This window comes from Heptranchias perlo, chromosome 2 (assembly GCF_035084215.1).
Source record: "Heptranchias perlo isolate sHepPer1 chromosome 2, sHepPer1.hap1, whole genome shotgun sequence".
Classification (NCBI taxonomy): Eukaryota; Metazoa; Chordata; class Chondrichthyes; order Hexanchiformes; family Hexanchidae; genus Heptranchias; species Heptranchias perlo.
The window spans coordinates 39,897,707-39,924,392 of record NC_090326.1 but is presented as its reverse complement, the minus strand read 5'-3'; the positions used below and the strand labels follow the sequence as shown (position 1 = coordinate 39,924,392).

The following is a 26,686-nucleotide window of genomic DNA, read 5'->3' as shown; positions in this document are numbered from 1 at the left end:
AAAATCTATCGCTTTCAGTCTTGAACATACTCAACAATTGAGCATCCGCGGCCCTCTGGGGTAGAGAATTACAAAGATTCACAACCCTCTGAGTGAAGACATTTCTCCTCATCTCAGTCCTAAATGGCAGACATCTTATCCTGAGACTATGTCCCCTAGTTCTAGACTCTCAGGAGAAACAGCCTCTCAGCATCTACCCTGTCAAGCCCCCTCAGAATTTTATGTTTCAATGAGATCACCTCTCATTCTTCTAAACTCGAGAATATAGGCCCATTCTACTCAATCTCTCCTCATAGGACAACCCTCTCATCCCAGGATTCAATCTAGTGAACCTTTGTTGCATCGCCTCTAAAGCAAATATATCCTTCCTTGGGTAAGGAGACCAAAACTGTGCACAGTACTCCAGGTGTGGTCTCACCAAAGCCCTGTACAATTGTAGCAAGACTTCATTACTCTTGTACTCCAACCCCCTTGCAATTAAGGCCAACAAACCATTTGCCTTCCTAATTGCTTGCTGTACCTGCTTGTTAACTTTCTATGTTTCGTGTACAAGGACACCCAAATCCCTCTGAACACCAACATTAAATAGTTTCTTACCATTTAAAAAATATTTTGTTTTTCTATTCTTCCCACCAAAGTGAATAACCTCACATTTCCCAACATTATACACCATCTGCCACCTTCTTGCTCACTCACTTAACCTGTCTATATCCCTTTGCGTCGTCCTCACATCTTACTTTCTCATCTAGCTTTGTATCGTCAGCAAACTTGGATACATTATATTAATGACTTAGATGACGGGACCAAGTGTAGATTATAAATATCTGAGGCCCAAGCACTGATCCTTGCGGCACCCCACTAGTTACAGCCTACCAACCTGAAAATGCCCCGTTTATCCCTACTCTCTGTTTTCTGTCCGTTAACCAATCCTCTATCCATGATAATATATTACCCCCAACCCCATGAGCCCTTATCTTGTACAACAACCATTCATGTGGCGCCTTACCAAATGCCTTTTGAAAATTCACAAACTACATCCACTGGTTCCCCTTTACCTACCCTGCTAGTTACTGCCTCAAAAAACTCTAAATAAATTTGTCAAACACGATTTCCCTTTCATAAAACCATGTCGACTCTGCCTAATCATATTATGATTTAAGCGTCCCGTTACCACGGCCTTAATAATAGATTCCAGCATTTTCCCTACGACTGATGTCAGGCTAGTTGGCCTGTTTTCTGTCTTTCCTCCTTTTTTGAATAGAGTTGTTACATTTGCTACCTTCCAATCCACTAGGGCCGTTCTAAAATATAGGGAATTTTGGAAGATCACAACCAATGCATCCACTATCTCTGCAGCTACCTTTTTTAGAACCCTAGGATGTAGGCCATCAGGGCCAGGGGATTTGTTAGCTTTTAGTCCCATTCATTTCTCCAGTACTTTTTCTTTACTAATATTAATTACTTTTAAGTTCCTCACTCTCACTAGACCCTTGGTTCCCCACTATTTCTGGTATGTTTTTTGTGTCTTCTACTGTGAAGACAGATACAAATTTTTTTTTAACCGTCTCTGCCATTTCCTGATTCCCCATTATAATTTCTCCTGTCTCAGCCTCTAAGGGATCCACTTTTACTTTCGCTTATCTCTTCCTTTTGACATATTTGTAGAAGCTCTTACAACCTGTTTTTATATTTCTTGCTAGTTTACTTTCATATTCTATTTTCACCCACAATCAATTTTTTGATCATTCTTAGCTGATTTCTAAAACTCTCCCAATCCTCAGGCTTACTACTCTTTTTGGCAACATTATAAGCCTCTTTTAATCTAATACTATTAACTTCTTTAGTTAGCCATGGATGGATCACTTTTCCTGCGGAGTTTTTATTTCTCAATGTAATGTATATTCATTGAGAATTATGAAATATTTCTTTAGATGTTCGGCATTGCTTATCTACAGTCATATTTTTTAATCTAGTTTCCCAATATACCTTAGCCAACTCGCCCCTCATACCTATATAATTGGCTTTGTTTAAGTTTAATTTCCTCTGCATAACAGCCACTGTACTTCAAAGTGATTAATTGTATGTGAAATATTGGAATGTTTTTAAACATCGTAAAGTGCAGCACCAGAAAAGGCTCTGCAATCTATCTGGCCGGTTCCAAAAATGAATATGGCTCAAATCATCACTTCCTCAAAAATCTCTCCAATTCACCCTAACAGTTTTCTATACTATCCAATTCTCCCTCAAATTTCTCCACACTATCTTAGAATTTACAGGTCAGACACAGGCCATTCAGCCCAACTGGTCTGTTTATGCTACATCTGTTCTTTTCTCCCTCGTATACTTACCTAGCTTCCCCTTAAATGCATCAATGCAATTTGCCTCAACTACTCCTCATGGTAGCAAGTTCCACACACTCTGGGTAAAGAAGTTTCTTTTAAATCCGTTACTGGATTTATTGGTGACTATCATAATTTTAAAGACATCTATTACATCACCCTTCAGCCTTCTCTTTTCTATTGAAAAGAGCCCCAGCCTGTTTAGTCTTTCCTGATAGTTATAACCTCTCGGTTCTGATATCTTGTAAATCTTTTTTGCACCTTCTCCACCTGCCTCTATGTTTTATGGAATATGGAGACCAGAATTGTACACAGCATTCTAAGTGTCGTCTAACCAAAGTTTGACATAACTTCTCTGCTTTTCAATTCTATTCCTCTAGAAATGAATCCCAGTGCTGTTTGCATTTTTATGGCCTTAACCTGTGTTGCTCCTTTTAATATCTGTATCCCTAGATCCCTTTGCTCCTCTACTCCATTTATTTTCCCAAGGAATATGTGGCCTCCTTATTCCTCCGACCAAATGCACCATCTCACACTTACCTATATTGAAATTCATTTGCCAATTACACACCCAATCTGCAAGTTTATTAACATCTACCCCACTGATTCCTTGGGCAATGCACTCCCAACCTCTCCCTTTGGTCTTTTGGTGATAAATAGATGGCATAAATTCAAAATTAACAATTCACTGACCTGTGGAGATAACGCTGAGTGTTGTGACCAGAAAGGAAGAATCCACAAACATGCTTCATTTTTGACAGACATCATTGGTCAACAGTGAACTAGACTGTTTCTAGCTGAAGGATAGGCTAGGCCCCATTAGTTCAAGGTACCTGTTGTTATGACATTCTTTGCTTCAGCAAGATGTTCAGGCATATGGAGTGATTCACTTTGAGAGCCTTATTCCAGGGCTGTCCTCCACCCAAACTCCAGATTTGGTGCAGGCAAAGCCTTTAGGGGGAAAAATAAACTCTGCAAAGCCAGTCAGAGTACTTTAAAAGAGGATTTGCAATGTGAAAGGACTGATTTACCAGATATTATGAACTTTTCCTGGCATAGAGCTCAAAATGGAAACTGCTGCCAACATTTATTGCCAGCACTTATTACCAAAAATGAGAGGGAACGAAGTTGGATGTAACCTTTTGACTTGGCTGGAAATTGGTTGGGAGGTAGGAGACAGAGTGGGGATAAAGGGAATGTACACTGATTGGCTGCATGTGACAAGTGGTGTTCCCCAGGGATCTGTTCTGGGACTTCAACTTTTCACCATATTAATGATTTAGATGAAGAAATAGAGTGTTGTATATTCAAGTTTGCAAATGACACTAGGTTAGGAGTCATGATAAATAGTATAGATGGGAGCAGAGGGAAATGGACAGATTGGGGGTGATTTTAAATCCCAAGAATGGGTGGGAGTTGAAAATAGTTGTTTTTTGGGTCACGACCGCAACCCGGCTTTATTTCCGGGTTTGACATCGGCGTGTAAAAGTACAGGCTTCCCACTAGGAATGCAAAGTCCAAAAATTTTGCAGTTGAGACCCAAAAAAACTATTTTCAACTCCTGCCCGCCCCCAACCCACCCGTTCTTGGGGTTTTAAATCACCCCCTTTAAGTGAGTGAGTAAAATTATTGCAAATGGAGTTCAATGTGGGCAAGTGTGAGGTCATCCACTTTGGACTCAAGAAAGATAAATCAGAGCTTTTTCTAAATGGAAATGTTGGCCTTTATCTCAAGGTAACTGGAATACAATGGGGAGGAAGTTATGCTTCAGTTGTACAGTGCCTTGGTCGGACCCCATCTGAAGAACTGCGTTCAGTTTTAGGCACCGCATCTCAGGAAGGATACATTGGCTTTGGAAGGGGCGCAGCACAGATTCACTAGAATGATACCGGGGCTTAGATGGTTAAATTATGAGGGCAGGTTACATAAACTTGGTTTGTATTCCCTTTATAGGAGATTGTGGAGTGATCTGATCAAGGTGTTTAAAATTTTAAAAAGGATTTGATAGGGTACTTGCAGAGAAACTATTTCCTCTGGTGGAGGAATAAAGAACATGGGGACATAATCTTAAAATTAGAGCTAGGCCATTCAGGAGTGAGATCAGGAAGCACTTTACACAAAGGGTACTAGAAATATAGAACACTCTTCCACCTAAAGGCTATGGATCCTAGGACAATTGAAGCTTTCAAGACTGAGATAGATAGTTGTTAAGCAAGGGTATCAAGGGATATGAAGCAAAGGCGGGTAAATGGAGTTCAGGTGCAAATAAGTCACGATCTAACTGATGGCGGAGCAGACCTGAGGGGCTGAATGGCCTACTCCTGTTCCTGACAGGAGAAAAACAAGTATGTTTCACAAATGCACTAATGGGGAAGTGTTCTTCAGCGACCTGGACTTAAAATTGATCTTCACCCAGTGCTAACAGAATCTCAAAAGGAAACATAATTAATCACTTTGATACTAAAGTTCTTTTAATGAAAGGGATTCAATTAAAGCAAAAACAAAGTATTTTAGAAGTGTTGCCAAAGTATCAAATTATTGAAATTTACAATTTGCGGCTAGACAATACCAAATGCACACAGTACTGTGGTTTCAACACCTAGAAATGAGTATTCTAGTCCAATGTCAAGATGTCTTAGAGTTTAATATGTTTTATTGAGTTTAAAGGATTTCTTAAAGTGTTTCAGAATGACCAGTTCCCAAGATTGGTAAAACATTAGCAAAACAGTTGAATTCTTACATATTATGTACATATATCTGCAATTTAAAGCTGAAACATTTCAACAAACAGCAATACAATTATACGCTATGCATAACCGTATTGAAAAATAATGATGTGAAACCACTGTCTTCACTTTCATTCAATACTGAAGAACTCTTTGCAGTCAGTAACTTGTGTTGAAGCTAAGATAATGAATCATCATTCGCAGGTGTAGGCATTTTACATTGCGGTCCCTACCTATGGAATAAAACACAGGATAAGAAAATAGTATAACATGATTCAAACATGAAACAAACTTACTTATGCATTCCCTCTCAATTTGAAACATTGTCTATTTATAAACTCTGTTTAATTAGATTCCCTGCAACAAAAATGCTATTATGTCACAGTAGAATATTTAATTAGGCCAATGGAAATCAAACCTGGATATTGCCTGCTATAATGGTAGTTAGGTCATTCACATACAGAATGATAATTGGGATATGGATTATCTGCTATTTCAATTTTGTTGTATATTAAAGCTTTCAACATAACCTAAATTAGATCCTGCAAAAAGAATATCACTAGTGAAGTCACAATCATAAAGCAAAAGTCTGAAGAGAACGAAAATTTACCACCAGAGACTGTATTGCAGAGTTCAAGCTGGGCTTACTGAATTATAGCTTTTTAAAAACCTTACTACACTTCTAACAAATCATTTCTTTCACTATAAAGACAATATCCAACAAAAAGTGGGATTATTTTGGTTTCTGAAATCACAAAACAGTCTTTGGTAAAGATCCAAGTGCTCTGCACCTTGAATTTACAAGGTAACAAATATAGGCCAATTTTTTACTACCTTTCTTTACTAAATGAACTACCCAAAAGCCAAAATCATAATTTAAAACATGCAGGGTTCATTTAAACCTGTAACCAATTTGTCAATCTTTCACTTAGAAGAGTAACAATAAAGGTAAGTTACTGGTCTCTGCCAGTTGAGATTTAGCAGTGAAGGTCTTTAAAGACACCATTTTAATTGAAAAATCACAAGCAATCAGTGATATTCCAGTTACTTAAAGTCACTGTAAGTGTTGTCTTTATGGGACAGAAACCTTAATTCAGTCTTCATTTTCTTGCAATATGCATCGTCTCCCATCAGGGTGCACCTAAGAGACAGAGAACAAGTAAAGAAACACCTTGATCCCTTAAGTTTTGCTGTGCTTTTTTAAAACAAAAATGCCTGTGAAAGAATTCTGCATAACAGTAAGGAATTTAACTAATTTTCTTGAGTAAACACCTCCAGTCTGAAGCTCTCAAACTTAATTTAAAAAAACTTTACATACATCACAATTCAACTGGAGCAAAGCAAAGAATCCTTAGAAGTGTCAGCTAGTCAAAGAAAAGTGTTTTATTTTCTTAAAAGATAACAGTTGCAAGAAATGCACTTTTCATCTGGTATGAAATGCTTATCTAGGCATGCCGTCAGAAATGACCTTGTGGAGAAGGTGAAGGAGAAGGTGTCTCATTCAAAGCAGGCCCATGGAATAGGCGACGTGGCCTGTTGCCTCCCAGCATAGCAACATAACGTGCTTTCCTTTCTCTCTCAGCACCATCGAAGGGAAGTAAGAAAACAGTACAAACCATTAGTCATTTTGCGGTAAGAGTAACTGGATCAGACTTCCAAACAGCTTTGTGAATTGTGGTGACCTTTAACTGGCATTATTCTGAGACACTCATTTCCAATAAGTAACATCACTGTTTAAAAAGGTACTTTCACTGTAAGTTTTAAAACATTAACTAAACTGATGTTGAAAAGAGACACTAGAAAACTGATCAACTACTCTTTTGCATAAATCATTTTTACCAGTTTTTATTTTTTTGAAATAGTAAGTGAAAGGCTTACAGCAACTAAAGGCAATTTACGTTGAGTGCATTGATTTGTGACTTGATAATCTTACTTTTTTTACTTTGTACAAAAGGTTGTTGGATAAAAATGTCACATTTACATAGAAAATGACGCTCGTTAAACATTTCATACCAAGACAATTGGGATAACAAAATAAAATAAAAAAACAGATCAGATCAGCAAGTCACCACTGTAGTTTTATAGTTGTACAGAGACTTGACTGCACGTAGGACCACTGTGAAACAGCTATAATAATGTTTGTTCAAAATGAATACTTTATTCACCAATGTATCTATAATGCATACCAAAATCCTCCAGTATTCTGCATGGGTAACTTTAGATGCAGGAAGAGTGTGCTGCTGTCTGACAAAATGCCCCAACTTACCTTTATATATAAGCAAAGGCATTGTGCAATTATTTTAACTCCTTCACTGGCCAGTTGCAAGTCTGCAGGCCTTAGTATAATGCTAAGTTCTGATCAGCTAGTCTTTGAATGTTACCTTTGTTGGTTATTTTATTCAACAAGTGGGTATCAAAAAATTTATACCCATTTTATTCATGGATTGCCACATAGGTGCAAAGGTTTACTGAATCAAAAAAAAAGCTACTGCTCAAACAGAAACTGACGGGTTATATATCCTTTCTCAGTCTGAAATCAAATGGTAGCTTGTGCCAGTGAAGGGGCTAAGTACAGAACTACAATTCAAAGTCATCACAACTCATCTTAAAAGAAAACTAAAACCAAATCAAATGTACAAAAGAAAAAAGGTAAAGAAGCAATTACCGCTTTAAAAAGCAGCTGCTTTGCTCAAGAGTGGAAGGTTATGTATGCCTGTATTGAGACACAACATGATCACAAATAATGAAACCAATGCACATAACGTAGCAAAGGAAATTCTTACTGTAAAACAATTTCTTAATTTTAATTTTTAAAAATTCAGAAAGTGTCATATTTTAGACATCTACAAAGAAATATAAAATTCCAATTCTTTTCAATTTTAATGACTAAATGAAACTGCTTCTGTTTATTAATGGACTATAGGTACAGATTTACTAAGAAACAGAATTTTATGGCATTGACAAATTTCTACCACAATTCTATAACAACTTCAAATGGTAATAAACAGTACACTGAAGGTGCTATACTCATCAAGCTTCCCCGCACTGAAGTCTATAAATTGGCATAGTTTCAGCAGTACATTAGCAAATTCATAAGCTAGTTAATATCTTATCACATTCGCCAGCATGCAAGGCATTCTGCCATGATGCTAATACTTCTCATTCATGAGCTGTGCCTATCTGTGACAATGAATGCTAATACACCAGTAATGTTGATGGTTTAGCTTACCTTCAGTGTACTGAAAGTGGTACACAACCTGCTTTAAATGATGTGACCATCCCTGCGAGCAGGCACAGGTAGGGACAGACCCCTTCGGCACTGAGTACACCAAGGGCATGCTGGCCTGCGCACACACACCTAGGAAAATGTGAATATAAACATCATTTTACCTCGGCCATTGTTACAGAGACAAGGATGGGCTAAGCCTGCACAAAAACAAAGGTGTATTTTGCAGATTTGCAGCCAAAATTCTTCTACAAAACCACCATTGTTTACAAGATCTTAAAATAAACGTTTTTTTTAAACCGTTTGTGTGCAGTCTTAGCAGTTAAAACAATTCAACAAAACTACAGTGAAAGTATGAAGAAAACATTTCGAAAAAACAAATCAATATATTTACAGTGACTCATATTCCTACTAGAAGTAACATTTTTCTTTTAACTTAACTTCATGCATATTTCACGGTAAACATCGTGTTTCACATATACTAAAATACTCTTCTGACTTTTCCAGTCTTTGTTTAATTGCTCAAACCCGTTAAATCCTCCGACTAAATCTTCTCCTGAATGAATGGGTGCTGCAGTGCCTGGTTAATGCTGACACGTTTGGCTGGGTCTAACATGAGAATCTGCTCGAGCAAGTCCTTGAGCTGGTGAACTTTTTTACGCTGGTCTTCTGGCAAACGCTGACAACCAATCATGTCAGCTAACAGGTCCTTAGTAGAATTAATAGTGCTCATAACAGTGACTTTCTCCTAAACCAAAAACAAAAAGAAATCAGCCTTTGTCTGGATGCATCTTGTGCTTCTATATTTTAAACGTGCAAAACATTCAGAGCTCAGTGTAGTTAGCAGCATTACAGCTGCACACATTTTTCAAAGCATTATAACCAAAGTCAAGGCAAAACCATAGCTATGTACAACAATGATTAAGTCTGCAACATTGTAAAGCATTTAAACTTAACGTCCTAAATTAAAAATAACCACAACAGTTTCAATCTGATTTGCTAACTTTGCTGCAAAAAGCTGCACAGATTAAAAAGTAAAATGTGCTAAAGGCTCCATAGCTGAAGTACAATGGAGCAGAACACTGTGAAATTAAAGGCAAGTCAGCCACATTGCACATCTCTTGGCACATGCTTAAATTTCTGCAGGGTATAAGTCGCAATCATCATATTGCATAGATACTGTTAACAGGTAACTCAGGTACCAATGCATACTCATACACACTACACAGCTTGCTTAATAGAATTGAATAGAAGAACTAATTGCTCACTACCAGGGTGCTCCAATTAAATGACTTCTGCATTCTATGTTTTCAAAACATTAGAACTAACATAACACAAGCAATTTTGGTTAGAATATGGAAAATATTAAAATCTGTATCCTTTGCAGACCATACCAACTGCACAGTATGAATCAGTATGTGTATTCCACAGGTTTCTTGTTCTTTCATACAATATGGTGAAATATACAGAAAACAGTTTCATAATCTGAATGATGCCTATGGGACATCTCACGGTCTCTACACTCAGACTATGATGTCATGTTTATACCACAATAAAGCAACAGGAATATCTAAAATATCAATGGATGTTTGTAATGTGTGTTATTGTTGTCAATCATAGGCCCCAGAATCGAATCTAATTTGAAACAAAACATGAATGCATAGACAATGGCACCTAACATAAACAAAGCTAGAGGCAATTCACACAGTGCGGAGAGTACGATCTGCAAATAGTATGGATTTGAATGTGTTTTCCATAATATAATTAAGCTTCAGCCTTGGTTAAGTGGAAGCACGCTCACCTCTGAGTCAGAAGGGTTCAAGCTCCACTCCAGGTTTTGAGCACACAATCTAAATTGATTTCAGTGCACCACTGAGGGAGTGCTGCATTGTTGGATGTGCAGGTTTTTAGATGAGATGTTAAACCGAGGCTCCACTTGCCCTCTCAGGCAAATGCAAGAGATTCTATGGCACTATTCGAAGAGGCGGGGAGTTCTCTCGGTGTCCTGGCAAATGTTTATCCCTCAACCAACACCACCAAACACAGATTAACTTGTCATTCATGTCATTGCTGTTTATGGGAGCATGCTGTGTACAAATTGGCTGCTGTATGTGTCTATAAAACAGTAACTACATTTCATAAAATAATTCATTGGCTGTTACGCGCTTTGGGACATCTTGAGGATGTGAACGGTGCTATATAAATACAAATTCTTCCTTTAACATTCTTCTGGGGCGACTACTTTGTTGATAAATTAGAACAGGTGGAATATTCAGAAATGCTTCGAGCTTTGTTTACACCGTAAAAGGTCTTTGCATTCATGCTCCATTTCAATTTATATCAGATTCTAGGGCCTATGCATGACAATAAGGACTTAAGACACACATTACAAATGTCCATTACCTTCTTTAGATATACCTGACATCCATCCTTCAGACTTCTGCAAGGCATTTTTATTCAGGAAATTTTATAGGATCAAAAGGATTGAAAATAGCTAGTATTTCAAATTGTCTTTTAAAATGTGTGCCTTTTAGAGCACATAAGTTTCACTGACAATCATCTCATCTTCAAATGTTTGAAGATAATGCAAGTTTTTGTGCAGATTAATGGTACTTGAACCTGGATTTATGGATTGAATAGTAGAAAGTTGCAGTGCATACCATATACGTCAAGAGAATTGTAATGATTATAGTTAATAGTATTATTCAACTTCAATATAACGTGCCTTAATTAGAACAGGCTGTAGGAGCAGTGGTGCATTTCCTCGCACTCAATCTATTCTCTATGCTGCTGCTACTATTCCCACAAACCAATCCCATTTGTCTGTAATGTTTCCATCTGCAACACCATCCCTTATCATACCATACACGAAGTGTAACAACACACATTCCACAGTTTATTATTTTTGGACAAAACAATAGGTAATGCTTATTCCTGACTCAGAAATCAGACCATGTACAAGGAATTAATTCATATGAATTACATTCAGTAGCTGTGATTTCTGTCACACTTAGTTCAGAGGTAGCAATTCATGACGGACATAAAGGGAAACAAAATTCACTCTACGTTCATTAAGAAGCCAAGAGTTGGTCTTTTGTGCTGGTGGTGAGGTGGGAGCGCACTGGAATTTCACATTTAAAATCCTTTTTAGCTGACTGTTGAGGTTTAGGCAAGATTTGAGTGGATTCGTTTTAAAAGTTTTGAGTCTAATTTGACATAAAGTGCAGCATTTGTGTTTCATTCTATTAATTACAATGCCTTTTTCATCAGGTATACAAAATATTAACTTTTAAAATATATTTTATGATAAAGTAGTATATCCTCCATTTTCAATATATTTACTATAGTACACATCCACACATACAATCATGCACGAGATTGAACACAAAAGAAACTGTAACATAATGCAACACTAAATACAATATTGCCCACAGCTTCCAAGTTACTCATGCTAGCTGGATCACCCAGAAGCGTTAAAGGCTCAGGTGAGACAACCTGGATTGTTTTCACACACTTCCAAGTGGTAGTCACAAACTGACATTTTAGTGATTTCTGAGCGGGCCATCTAACCACCCACGTGGCCAGAGAATGGAAAGGGATGCAAAAGAGGTGGCAAAATGTTTCAAAAAAGCATTTTCCTCTCTAATTTTTCCTTCTCTGGTTTCCATGGATTGCACACAGCACCTACAATTATGCTCCCAACTCACGGCAAAAAATGCAACAAAGGTGCAAGAGGGCAACCATGCCTCATGTTTGCGCTTCTTCTCAGTGAGCAGGCAATTGTTCTTTATTTTAGTACACCGCCACAGGTGTTGAATTTAGAAGTGGAATTCAACATAACTGTTGAGGTTTCCTCTCATTTCAACTAAAAGGAATGCTTGCGACTATCAACATAAGGGGAACACGCTGATCTGAATGACATGGAGTTTTTTTTTAAATAAAAAAGCAGCAAATTATTTTGTGCTGCAGTCTAAAAACTGGATTATGGAGGGTACCATTCTAAAGGTGACAAATAAAAAATACGCCATACTTTCAAAGACCAGTTTTGTAATGGAAAATGCTAAGGACATAATGTTCTAAAATATATTAGCTGTAGTACACTAACCCTTTCCGTCACTTTATCCACTTCAATGTACATGAAGTTCAGATTCTGATCAAAGTGCTGATCCTTGAAGACACCCTTTCTGATCATCTGAAATGAATCAAATAGATTTCACACATCTGTACAAGTACACAGGAACCATATACAGATCAAAGAATGTGGCAGTGGCAATGAAAAAGTCTGCGCAACAGAGCTTCCTGCCCCCACAGTATAATGCAAAAATATAGCCTTTTTAGGTGGCTAAAGAGGAAGTGGCAGAAAATATAAAACATTTTTTAAAAATATAGCACTAACTAGAGCTAATAGGCACTAGCATAAATCACCCCATAGAAAAAATATGCTTGTTTCAAATACTGACATTCGTGAACCCAAATTATTAAAATCTGACAAAATAAACAATTTTTAAATACACAGGGAGGTGTTACTATGAAGTTTGTTTGTGATAGTGATTTTATAATTTTCATAAAGATACAACATTCACAGAATAGAACTTTATTTTGTTCAAAACAAAAGGGTGTCATCTATTTTGTTGAGCCTGCAGTGGAGTTCAAGAACTAGTGAAGGATACAACAGGAAAGACACTAATGTTCCGACCTTGGGTATCAGTGGATGTAGTTCAACCTCCACAGACAATTCAAAATTCCATGCGTGCACCAGCATCCAAGTACCAATAAAACTTTCAGTGCTAGCAAGAGCCGTAAGACAGTTGGCTTTTTGACATTAAAAAAGTTAAAAATAAAGATTGAGACGATCCTAGCCAGTCCAACTTTTTAAAGTTTGTTGTTTACCAGTAGTAGTGCAATACCACCTCCTTTTCTGTTTAAAAAAAAAGTTCAAGTTGAATCCCCCAAAGCTAGGCTGCAGATTCTGTATCAGCTTGACACAAAATGCTAGGTATAACTGACTCATTAGATACATGCAAGTACAGATGTGATACAATGTGCATACAGAGAGCATTCATTTCCTGTGTCACTATGACTTAACAATCTAATAGGAAAACTAACTGCTCACCCAGCTTAAAAACATTTATCTTCCCAAAAATCATTACACCTATAAATGTTTCAATTTTAGAATTTGGTTTTCATTAGTAACGTGAGATAAGAAATTAGAGAATTCATTCTCATAGCATCACTGTTAAATGCAAATCATCCATAAACTACAAAACACTCGTAAGTTGAAGTTCTCATTACCTAACGAATATAAATCAAATTCTAAGATACATTTTCCTACCTTATTTGGCATTTTGCCCTTTAAGTCCATCATAAGTTTCAGCATATGATTATTAGTTTTGCCAGGAAATAGGATTTTTCCTGTGTATAGCTCATAAAGTGTGCAACCAACAGACCACAAGTCTATGGCATAATCATAAACCTTTCCAATAACTGTAAAAGATAAAACAGAAAGTGCTTAAGCTTGGATACACATACTGAAATATTACTGCTTATGGCTAGTGTATTATAGACAAAGTGTCTGCTAAAATTGAAACATAAAATTCTAGAAGTCACAGAATTGTATATAAACAGGTCATGCTCTTAGGTGTACATATTCAAGCATGCAAATGACAACACTGTGAACCAAGGCACTTATCCAAATAATGGTAAAACATTGGACAACAGCTGTGATTCTTAAAGTGAACTTGTGATCTTAGCTAAATCACTGGGGTAAGACACAAAAAGGATGCAAGGTAGTTCCCCAGAGAGAGAGGGGAAAAAAAAACTCAGGCTGCATCTATACACTTCCTAACATGTGTTTACTGATCAGGAACAACAACTTGCATTTATATAGCGCCTTTAACGGAGTAAAATGTCAACGGCCTTGGAATAGTGTGTGGCAAGGGAAGAAAAATATTCGACAGAACAAAAAGTATAATTTTATTAGGAGCTTGGCGGAGAGGACAATCTATAAATAAGAATAAAGCAGCACAATAGAATTCCAACATGTCACCACAGGATGCAAGCTTGCACCTGCAATTTACCCGTGCGATGTTCTTGAACTCAAATATGCTCTTTGTGGTGCTACCAAGTCTGCTTGGATCATGCGAGTATCTCCTATTGGTCAGCTATAAAACAGCACCAGAGCAGAGTTAGGAAAAAGTCTCCAGCTTAATCTCTTGGTCAGAATGAATACGGGTCATCGGGAGACTCAAAAGGAGGAAAAAGAAGGAAATCCAATTACCAAAAGGTAAAACTAAATGTGCAGATTTTCATCTGCTTTAGATGTTAAAGAAAGATTTAAAACTTACTGATTTCAGGGGCTCGGTAAAACCTGCTGACGAGGTATGGTGTTATATCATTATCAGCCACATGTGAAGCTGAGCCAAAGTCACAAAGCTTCAGGATAGTTTTGGATTCATTTACCTGTAGAGAAGAAATCATTGAAAACTGAGTGTATATATTTGGCAATTAGTTGCTGATGGCCCGTCGTGGAAAATTCACATGCAATTTTGAGAGCAGAAATTGTAACACTTTTTAAGAAGTATTTCCAGCACTAAATAATATGATGGTGGAACTTGCTCAATTCCAGTGACACTAATTTCAGAGAAAACAGTTTTAGTGATTTTATATTATGGCATTTATATTGCATCTTCTCACATCAAAATATCAGTGCCTATCACAATGAATTATTTTTGAAATGTACACTTGTGTACCAGTCTTAGATGTTTGCCTCAGTTTCTTGAGAATAACTAACAATCTGCACCTCCAATTATTTGTTACTAATCTTTTGAAGAACATCTAATCAACTAGTTATTGACTTAAACTGGTGGCCTACTGTCAGGGAGACTGGTATGTATACATCTCGGCAAACATTCACAAAAAAGATTATTTAGTAGGTGAATGGTTTTTTAACAGCAAGTTGCCTCGAGAACCTACATCTCTGAAAACTAATATTTGCATACAGGCTCCCTCAGATTACCTTTATGGATTTTCCACATTCCATGTTTAAGACGTGACGCCTCAGTGAAGAAACACGTTGTTTAAACAGTCATTAAATCCTATGTGTAGAATTATGAATAAGTCTCAACAGAACTGTCTCCCCATAAAAGCACTGTGTATCCCAATATGCAATGCACAAAAGCAACACTGCCACCATACAAATGATTAAAAGCACACCGGTGCATTTTAGAAAAAATTGCTGTGAATCGGAAAAGAGAAATAAATGTGTCCGTGTTTATATTTGTAAATAAATTCATGCACCCCAAACACCCTATCTCCTCCCATTTTTCTCCCCTGAAGGGGACTCACCATTACAAACTTAATCTAGCCAGGAGAGTGGAATGATTGGGACAGTATCATTTCTGTTATCCTCCGTTCCTCCTTCTCCATCCCCGCCTTTTGCTTTCCTGCGAGCAAATATCTACTGGCCAATCCAAGAACTTACAAAACTCAACTGACAAGGAGTGCTTTACCAATTTGACTGAGTGCGCTACCTATGAATGACGGTATAAAAAAAATTTAATGGATTTCCCCCCCAAAAATTATCAGGATATCAAACACTCATCATGCAAACCACTATTTTAACCCTGCATTAGTGACGAAAGTTGTAATTTACCAGAATATTGTCAGGTTTGATGTCAGCGTGCAGGATGTTACATCTCTTCAACAGTTTCAGAGCCAGGAAAAGCTGCTGACTGTATGATCTTACAGCCTTTATATGAAGGCCAACATCTTTCCCATATTTTTTCAACACCTCACGCAAGTTCATACTGTGGGAAAAGGGAGCAAAAAGTTTTTGTATCCAAATTGTTTAAATGTACATAATGAAATGTAGGTGTCACCCATTAATGTAATTTTCACAGCACACACAACTCATTTTAAACAAAGTTATTGTAAATATAAGTCATCCATTTATATCCTTTTTATCGACTTTTTACTTGTTTCAGTTTAGTAAAAATGTTTGGTCCATATCTTTTAAAATGAGCCAAGTGATGCTCAACGGAAGCCGAAATACTTCGTAAACACACCTGTTTTGGTCTTTCAGTTCCAACTCAAAATAGCCTTAAATCCTGCTTCAGATGGGAGATGTTATAAAAAAGCCCTGCGTTTCCACTATGCTAACACTCTTAACTGCTCTCAAGTGCTAGTTGTGCTGTGAGCCTACAAGAATAATTCCATTTTAATCTCTCCTTGAGTATCAGCAGTTTGCTTCCATTTTCACAATAGCTTTGTTAGAAGTACCCCAGTATTGGCTAACATCCCGTTTTTAAACTGATCAATTTCTTTATCATCTGTCCTCAGCTTCCTTCAATTGCTGATGAAAGTGAAATACATCAACATCAACTCTTCAAAGGGAATGGAGCTGGATTTGCTATTATGTAATGCCTTAACCATGGATTTAGCAAATCATAAATGCTACCTACTCCCAGACATCCCCTTAACATCCTCATTGGGTACTGCCCCTTATTCCCTACCCTTTGAACATGCTTGGCAAGTCCAGGAGGATAAAACTATTTACTTCTAAGTTCTTTATATAGAAAGCATCCTCCACTTACCACAAGGATAACCTCTAGTTACCTCTAGGGAGAATCACGAAACAATGCTCCTGTAAGAGATTATGAGCCAGAATGTTACAACTCTAGTGTGGTCCCTTTACTCTCCCTCCTATGGTAACAAGCTTATACTGAGGATGAACAAAAATAAAGTTTACCAGTCAAAAGGAAGATGCAAGTCATGCCAATTTGAGATTCCCCACCCCCATCCCTCAAAAATGGGGTATAGTATAAAGCTATTGTGAAAAAGTCTAGATGACAGCACTGAAATCTTCTCTGAAATGTCAAAATAGAGAGAAGCAAAGGCAGCAGATTCAGAGACCAAAACTGATTCCATGCTGGCCAATACTGAAATGCTTGTGCTGAACCTTGCCAGGAATCAGTAGCCCACCAAAGGGTGTGCACCCATTCAAGCATCAATATTACATGGTGTTGAAGCATTGGTGCCAGGTGATGCTAAGAGTTAGAAGGCAAAATCTGGTTCAAAGAAAATGATTGTCCTGGGACTGTGGTTAGACTTCACACTACTCTTGGTCAATATGCCGAAGCAAAAGAAAGACACATCCACAAAAATTAATTAGTAGACCTTAACTTTGTACTATGACTTCACAATGAAATCTCCCATCAGAATGAGACATAAAAAGGCATGTGGGAAAATGATGTATGGACCAAACCCAGGAACTTTGACATCATATGTGGCAACGTGGTCCCTTGAGATGGATTTTGAAGAAACTTAAACTATCTAGTGTTATGTGATTTTAGAGCTTCATGGACAACCAACCTCAAGAAACAATCACAGGTGAGCAATGGTCCACCCACTGACATTTGCATTGGCTTTAGCATAGTGTGTATATCATGCAACCGTTTCTCAGGAATTCATGACAGTGTCTCCAAGTTAGTTTAAGGCTGAGGGAAGATATTCTGTTTTGGTGGGTTGGTTGAACAAAGAAATGTTGGCCAGGACACTAGAACTCTCTTCACTTGTTTAAATAGTGTCAAGGAATCTCTTGTGCCTACTTGTTAAGAAAAATGTAACACTAATGGTAAACTAGAGATGTAGCTTGCTTTCAACATGGGAAAAATAACTGATTCTAGTGATGTGTTTTTTTAATGCAGCACAGGATTGACACTCTGATGTTAATCTTCAAAGCACCCTAAAGGGGTGCCATTTCCCCAATTTTCCCTATTGATACCCTTTGTTTACCCCTTGTAGTACACAAGTTGTCAATGCAATTGCATGATTACCAATAGCCACTTACCTATGAAGTTTCTCCGATATAGTTCGGATTAATTTATTTGCCTATGTTCATTTACAGAACTCTTCTGCAGAACATCGCGAACATCGATTTCAGGGACTCTGTGCATTGCAGCCACACCAAGATGACATCAACCAGAGGATCCCTCCAAGACCAGCAAACAGAAATCCCTAATAAGGCTGATCATAGCAGTTGCTTACTGCTCCCCTCCTGGTTTATGCCACACATTAACCAAGTGTTGGTAGTAGTAATGGGGAGGGGGTTGGGGAGTGAGAATTGGATTTATATTTACAGGGTTATACAGTAGCCAGTTACCTCAGAGGTTCAAAGACCAAGCAGAGATGTTGCTTGTGGTAGAAATGCCTGAACAGTCTCAGGCAGTGGAACTTATCATCAGGATCTGCATCATTCAGCTTCTTCAGGAACTCCAGCTCTTTCAAACCAGTCTTCTGCCTGCCGACACAAACATGCGGTCATGGATCAATCTTAATTTTAGTCAACAAGAGAAAACTGAACTGCAATTAAATATAATACATTGCATGACTATACAGCAAAAATGCAATATAGTCTTAGCAACAGAGGGAGGTTCAAGTGCTACAATTGACTACAGTTCCCTTAGGTTGGGAAGGGGGAGGGTAGAAAGCAGGGCTTCTTCTGGAACTGCACACGTGTGGATGTTGGGTGAGGACAGCATGGGGCTGAGTTCTGATGTTCCTCACAACTGAATATCCAGCCAACATACACCATCAGAGCCCACATAAGAAGAATGACCATTTGTACAAGGCACCGGAGGCACCATATCCCGAAAATCAATAACTTCAGCAGAGGAATAGAGAAAGAATGACAGAAAATTGGCAAAAAGGAATCCACATGTGAACTGTTACATGACAATAACCCTCAATAAAAACTGAATATCACAACCACATTCCATTCTCATCAATGTAAAGTGCCTTACATGATCCTCTTGCTATTTTGTGCTATATTAAAGGAATTAATATACTCAATGCTTCAAACCAATTGAAGTACTTTCTGTATTTTTCAAAATCTTTACCAGGTGGTCTATACTTGGATTTGGTAGTTCACAGCAAGAAACAAACATGGTAGAGGTTCAGAATACAATTCATTATGCTTCTATGTGCAACTTAAGCATGACAAGTCCATGGATAAAACTGACCCATATGCAAAGTACAAATAGTACATTTCCTTACAAATAAGGTTATAGTCACCCAAACTTTGAAAACAATGAAAATATATCCTATAATAAATGAGCAAGTCTCCTTATTAATCTTTCTAGTGTAGATTCTGTTACACTTACCCACCTGTTCGTTCTTTTTATAGCCCAGAAATTAGTTCTATAGTTTGCAGGCCCTTACAGGCTTTCAGAAAAGGGAAGATGAGTCTACTCTGGATAGCACCCCACTGCACAAACTGAAGACTTGGACCATCCTGCTCTGATTGCCAGTGATGTATTTGCCTTTCCTTCATTTCATATAATCCCCAATGTCTATAAAAGGGGATGTATCTAAGAGGTGGCTCCCTCCTCCCCCATCTACTTATTAGTTTGCACACAAGTGTTATTGCATCATACATGTGTTTCTAATGTCTTTGCTACAGTAATGTTGCTCGCACAATGTGGCAATTATAGAAGTTATTTATACAAGTCACACTTGGCAGAGTAGAATGGTACCATAACTATGATCTCGTATCAGGACCTTGGCACAGTCCGAACTTCACCTCAGAAGAGACTTACATGAGCTCATTGTTCCTGATTATTTTGACTGCCACCTCCTGGCTAGCTCTTGCCATGTCTCTGGCACGTACAACATTACTGAAAACTCCTTGACCAGTGTAACCATATACACTGTAACGCTTATCGAGAACTTCCCCAATATTTACTCCTGCAAAACATAGACAAACATTTACAATGGGTTATAGTTCAAACAAGGATGTTGCATGAAAGTAAGGCAAGAGAACCTTTCCTTAAGTGGCCAAGCATTACTTATAATTAACAAATGCATGGTCAGGTTGACAAGATCTATTTTTCCCCTCATCTAACCTGAGATTTTTAGAATTTATTATAATTACTTGTTAAGTTAGTTCTTCCTGTAGCTAGTTTACTGTGTGTGTTCTTCCTTCAGTAGTCTTCTCTCCCTTGTTAGGTCCACTAGTGTCATTATTCGCTGGCTAAGGAGAGCACTTGAATTAGTTCCTACGTTTCACAAGTGGGTCAATTTCCCCTCTAACTTTTCCTCCCTATTGGGAAGCAACTCATTACTTGATGTCAACATGGTTGAGATCCAGTCTAAATCATGCAGAATATCAAGGGGAACAAATACAATTGCCCACTTTCTGGCTCTGCTAACATAAACATACCAGATCAAAACATTTTATCACATTCAAATATCAAATTATGATGGATTGACTAAAGGATTGTGGACTGAATTATTCAGTGCAGATACTGTAGTTTTTCATAATGTGGACAACTGAAATGATTGGTGAGGTCTTTGCTCTGTTTAACCCAAGACCTACAGATCTGTTCTAAATCCTTAATACCATTCGCAGCACAGTCTTATACCACTTTAGAGCTTGAACGCTCATTACCAAAGTATGGTCAAATGTGGGCTTGTGCCAGAGAGAAGTCACCATGGGACTCTTCTTATGTGCCTCTTGGAGGCCAGCTTAATAGCAGTCCTGGCAGGTGCTTTGAAGGTCTCTTACTTGCCCTCTAAGCTGGAACTGGTGTGTGACTTGGAGAGCTGAATATGGGAAGAGAAAATAATTTTAAATCAACAGCAGCTTGCAGCAACTCCCCCCCCCACCCCGCCAAAAAGCCCAAACTAAGACCACCCCTCCCCCTTAGCATCAATGAAGGCAACTAAAGCCAGGCAGATGTTCATTTGTTAGCAGAGAACTCTCTGAACATTGTGTCAGTTGAAATACCTATGAAAGTGCGTAGCATGAATACACCCTTGCCCTGAAAAACTTCATGGCAAATGGTTCAGTGCCACACGCCATGGGAGCTGACTCAATATCTATAACACTATGGAAATAGAACGAGAACGATAAGGATCTCTGGGTTGCAGGAATGTCATACTCAGCCTGCCTCAACTTTGTCGCAAATGAATCCTTCTGACTTGCAAGGATAATTCGAACTACACAACCAATTCTGAAAATTCACTGGCGGTAGATGGGAAAGTATATTGAGCAAAGCTATCCAATTCTTGAAGATCAATTTTCAGCACTTCAGTCTTCCTCAACATAGCCTTGAGAGAAAACAACCTTTCCACTCTTCGATACTGTGGTTCATTAGACAGCAACAAGGACACTATTGGTAACAGAATCTAACACTAAACTACAGAACTTAATGTTCTGCTGGAATACAGAATGAAACAAGCTTCCCCTCTTCAAAAGACCTTGAGCCTAAAGAACAACAGGGTTCCAGAGCGGAGAAATATTTCTGCTTCAGTCTTCACGGTGAAAAAGGATATGACACCAGAGGTACAGGGAAGACTAGATCAATGAGGGGGAGAAACTCAAAAAGGGATTAGTATAAACATAAAAACTGTCATGTATGTCTGAATGGGAATAAAGCCAGAAAAATTACCAGCCCTAGAAAGTTTATTAAAAGAAACAGGCAAAGAATGGGTATGCATTAGCTATAATCTTTCCCAAGCGCCATGAATTCAGGGATAACACCAGAGGATTAGAAGGTAGCAAACATTACATCTTTATTCAAAAAAGGAGGAAGGTTCAAAGTAACTACACACCAGCAGGTTTAATGTTAGTAGTAGGAAAATTACTAGAAGCCAGTGTCAGGATCTGAATACGTGTACATTTAAGTAGTAAAAGCTAATAAGGATTTGGAGGGGGGTGGTGGGGGGGGGGTGATGGAGAGAAGAGAATGGGACATGGTTTTATGAAAGCCAGGTCATGTCAAATTAACCCAGGAGAGTTCTTTGATGGTTACTCCAGGTGATAGAACAAATTCATAGATGTCACATACATGGATTCTCAGAAGGCATTTGAACAGGTCTGTACAAGAGATTTACTTGCTAAAATTTAGGGCACCTGGACTGGAGGCAATCTTGTGGTACAACTAAGGAATCGATTGGGAGCTGTGGGGCAGTGAAGTTAGGATACAAGTAACATTGTCGGATTGACAGGAAGTACCACGTGGTGTTCTCCTACAATCAGTGCTAATGGCCCCGGCTTTTCACGGTGAGTGAGCAAATGACAGCAGATGCAGTTTAACATAAATTAGGAGGCGGTACACCTCACATAGAATGTGCTGCACAGAAACAGGCCATTCGGCCCAACAGGTCCATGACGGTGTTTATGCTCCACATGAGCCTCCTCCCACCATTCTTCATGTAACTCAATCAACATATCCTTCTATTCCTTTCTCCCTCATGTGTTTATCTAGCTTCCCCATAAATGCATCTATGCTATTTGCCTCAACTACTCCTTGTGGTAGCGAGTTAGACATTCCAACCACTCTCAGTGTCAAGAAATTTCTCCTGAATTCCCTATTGGATTTATTAGTGACTATCTTATATTTATGGCCCCTAGTTCTGGTCGCCCCTGCAAATGAAAACATCATCTCTATGTCTACCCTATCAAACACTTTCAGAATCTTAAAGACCTCTATCAGGTCTCCCCTCAGTCTTCTCCTTTCTAGGGAAAAGAGCCCCAACCTGTTCAATCTTTGCTGACTGGTATAACCTCAGTTCTGGTATCATCCTAGTAAATCTTTTTTGCATCTTCTCCAGTGCCTCCATATCCTTTTTATAATATGGAAATACTGTTCACAGTAGTCCAAGTGTGGTCTAATCAAGGTTCTATGAAAGTTTAAAATAACCTCTCTGCTTCTAAATTCTATTCCTCTAGAAATGAACCCCAATGCTTTGTTTGCTTTTTTTATGGCCTTATTAAACTATGTCACTAATTTTAGTGATTTTAGTATCTATACTCCCAGATCCCTCTGCTCCTCTACCCAATTGAGACTCTTATTTTCCAAATATGTGGCCTCCTTACTCTTCTTACCAAAATGTACCATCTCACACCTATCTATATTGAAATTCATTTGCCAATTACACACCCATTCTGCAAGTTTACCAATGTCTTCCTGTATTTTGTCGGAGTCCTCCTCAGCATTAACTATACCCCCCACAAATTTGGTGTCGTCTGCAAATTTTGAAATCGTTTATGTAGATGGTGAACAACAATGGTCCCACAGCACCGATCCTTGTGGAACACCACATCCCACCTTTTGCAGGTCTGAGTAACTACTGTTTTCTATTTTGTAGCCAGCTTGCTATCCATTCTGCTACTTGTCCCCTGACTCCACATGCTCTGACCTTAGTCATGAATCTACTGAGCAGTACCTCATCGAAGGCCTTTTAAAAATCCAAATATATTGCAGCTTGGACACAAGAATGTCAGATAGGGCTACTAAGGTTAATTCCACAATCCTGCAATCCAAGTGAGGAAGCCACGCTCAAAGGCAGAGTGGTCGGAGCTACGATTACAACATCGTAGCTCCTATTCTCTAACACATACTCCCTGCAAGCATGGCTACCTGCTTGGAGCATTAAATTAGCCCTATACTCTAAATGGGGAGGGATAGGGTGGGAGGGGTGGATGAATAAAGGGATCTATGGGTCCAAGTGTATAAGTTATTAAAAGTTGGCTGACAGGTTGTCAAAAAGTCTAACTGCATGTAGTGGGTGAAGAATGTGAAACACACTACCAATGAAGACCATAGATGCATTTCAATTAAAGCATTCAAAAGGAAGATAGATTCTTGGGAAACAGAAATGGAGAAAAGCCAGGGCATTGCAGCTAAAAGATAAGCTATCAATGGTGGAGCAGGCTTAGTGTGCCGAATTGCTGACACCCGTTCCTATGGCCAACTCAAAGAGAAGCCGGTACCAAAAATACAACAGTTATGACTACAAACAGAACTGGCTACCAATTCACAAAGCAGAAAAGCAGTATTAAGGATTTTTCCTACTGGAATAGCAACATTGAGACACTCCTGCAGACTGGAGAAAAGATCCATCCTCAGTTCTGAGGCCATGACGCTTACACAGCATAAAAGCAGGGCAGGAGTGCAAGGAGTCAGCAAGAATAGCTCTTGGTACATCATTGTACAATTATCCCTTGTTGCACAATTGATGATCTAAATTTATGTAGAAGATAAAACATTGAGGAAGAATGCAAAGTTTACAAGAATGCAATAGATAATGTTCTTCTGAATATGAGAGTTATGAGAGTTCTATTCTATATCTAACCAATGCTATATCTACCCTGGGAATGCTCAATCCTGACAAGTGAAAGGGTTTCAGTCCTCAGCAGTGGCAATCATCCCGATAAGCATAATACCATAATTCTTACTATTACAAAAATTAATTTTACACTGGAGATTAAGATGTTCTGAATATATTTATCTGGATAATTTTACTCAATTAGGAAAAAATGAACAGAATATTAATCACATAGCTAGCTTTCTCTAAAAGCTGTATTTTCAAAACTAGATTTAGAATATAACAAATCAAATAAGAAATAACTTTCATTTATATAGCTCCTACTCAGGTTGTCCCAAAGCCCCTTAATAGTCAATTAAGCACTTTTGGATGTGGTCACTGTTGTAATATAGGGAAACATGGGAGCCAATTTGCACACATCAAGCTCCCCTAAGCAGAAATGAATGACCAAATAATCTGTTTTAGTAATGTTGTTTGATGGATAAATATTGGTCAGAACACCAGAAGAACTCTTCAAATATTTTTTACATCCATCTAAGAGGGCAGACCACGCCTCGGTTTAACATCTCATCTGAAAGTTAGCACCTCCAACAGTGCAGCACTCCCTCAGTACAGCAATGAAGTGATAGCCTAGATTATGTGGTTGAGGCAGAGGATACATCATTTTATTAAGCCCGCCTATGTCACTTTTATACTTATAGGAGATGGGGAAAGAATTTTCGAATACTCACGATAGTAGCCTTCTGCATCAGTCCAGTTATCCCTGAGATTGGGATTTTCTTTGAAATCTTTTCCAAATCCAGCAGCTCTCAGGTGAGCACTCTGGAAACAAACATATATACTTTAGATTTCAAGGTTTTATTGATCATTTAAGCTTCCCAGTAGGTACAGCTGAGAGTCTTGAAATCTTTCTTTGTTCTCCCCTTCTTCCTTCCCACCCCCGACCCACCACACAGCTCAAATTCTGCTACATCATTTTCTTCCACATGAAAACAAAAAGTACAGCAACAAATGCACCAATCAGAAAATAAATTGGTCATGAAAACCCAAGAATTAATGTCATTTCAGAACAGACACAAATGTTTCAAAATGCATATAGATTAATTAAGGATTTAGTGACAATACTTAAAAAGGTTAGAGTTAACATGTTCATATGGTCAATCACACCAATAACATTCATCAGCATAACAGCTGAGAATATGCATGGAGAGTTACATATCAGTAGATCAGAGTAGTTTCCCTGATCACTGTAGGTTAATAGGACATTCTGATGGTTTACATCACAGGATCCTGAAGGAAATTACAGAAGAAATAGAAGGTCTGACTAATTTTCCAAAATTCTGTAGAAAGAAAAATAGTGCCGGGGACTGAAGGGTGGCAAATGTAACACTCCACCAAGAGAGGCAGGGACCAGCCAGGAAATTATAGGTCAGCTGGTCTTACTTCAGTTGTTGGCAAATTACTAGAGGCTATAAGAGTCTATAATACAAGATGAAATTAATAAGTACTTTGAGAAAAACAGAGCCAGTCAGCACAGATTTCTAAAAGGCATGTGATCTTTAACTAATTGTATGGAATTCTTTGTAGAAACTGAGAGGGTAAAGGTAATGCAGTGGATTTTCAAAAGCAGTTATAAAATACCATGAGAAAGAAAGACCTATGGCATAGATAATGACGAGTAAAATTAAGGGCAATAAGGTCAAAGATCGTTGCAGGCAAAAAGAAACAGAATGGGTAAAGATGGAAAAATGTGGAGGGGTCTGTGTTGAGGCTGCTATATACTATATACATAGAAAGTTACAACAGAGAAATAGGTAATTTGGCCCAGCAAGTGTTTTTCTCTATGAGCTACCTGGTCTAATCTCACTCTCATGCCTACACACCCTTTTCAAGTAACTATCTAATTCTCTTTCAAAAGAATTTATCAACATTGTTTTAAACATTTGTGGCAGGGAATTCCACATTCTAACCACTCCCTATGTAAAACCTTCCCTAATTTGTGGTTAAATTTGTGCCCTCTTGTTACCAGTTTGACAATCACTGCAAACGATCTATTACTATTTATCGTATCAAAACTTTCCAAATTTTTGAAGGCCTTTATCAGGTCACCTTTTCAGCTCTAATAGAAAAAAAGTCTGAATTTCTCAATTTTCTCTTCATAATTACAGTCACTTATCTCCGGTAACATCCATGAGAATCTATATTGCAACTTTTCCATTGCTTTTATATCTTTCCTGTAACAGGGTGACCAAAACTTCACATGACCTCCAACAGTAGTCTAAGGT

General features: G+C 38.1%; 1 protein-coding gene across 2 annotated transcripts in view; it reads right to left on the bottom strand.

Moving 5' to 3' along the window:
• Window positions 1-7,203: 7,203 nt before the first annotated feature.
• Window positions 7,204-26,686, bottom strand: part of LOC137337920 (serine/threonine-protein kinase PRP4 homolog) — a 71,924-nt gene continuing 52,441 nt past the window's right edge. The window contains exons 8-16 of one of the 2 annotated variants that reach the window (XR_010966613.1): window positions 25,133-25,223; window positions 19,886-20,033; window positions 18,451-18,588; window positions 15,943-16,096; window positions 14,636-14,750; window positions 13,624-13,775; window positions 12,397-12,483; window positions 8,295-9,039; window positions 7,204-7,778 (exon numbers count right to left, since the gene is read on the bottom strand). Coding sequence is in view for 1 of the 2 variants with exons in the window: in XM_068001774.1 (XP_067857875.1) it covers window positions 8,836-9,039; window positions 12,397-12,483; window positions 13,624-13,775; window positions 14,636-14,750; window positions 15,943-16,096; window positions 18,451-18,588; window positions 19,886-20,033; window positions 25,133-25,223 (1,089 nt within the window). In the remaining variant the exon portion in view is untranslated. The other variant, XM_068001774.1, reaches the window with a different exon arrangement.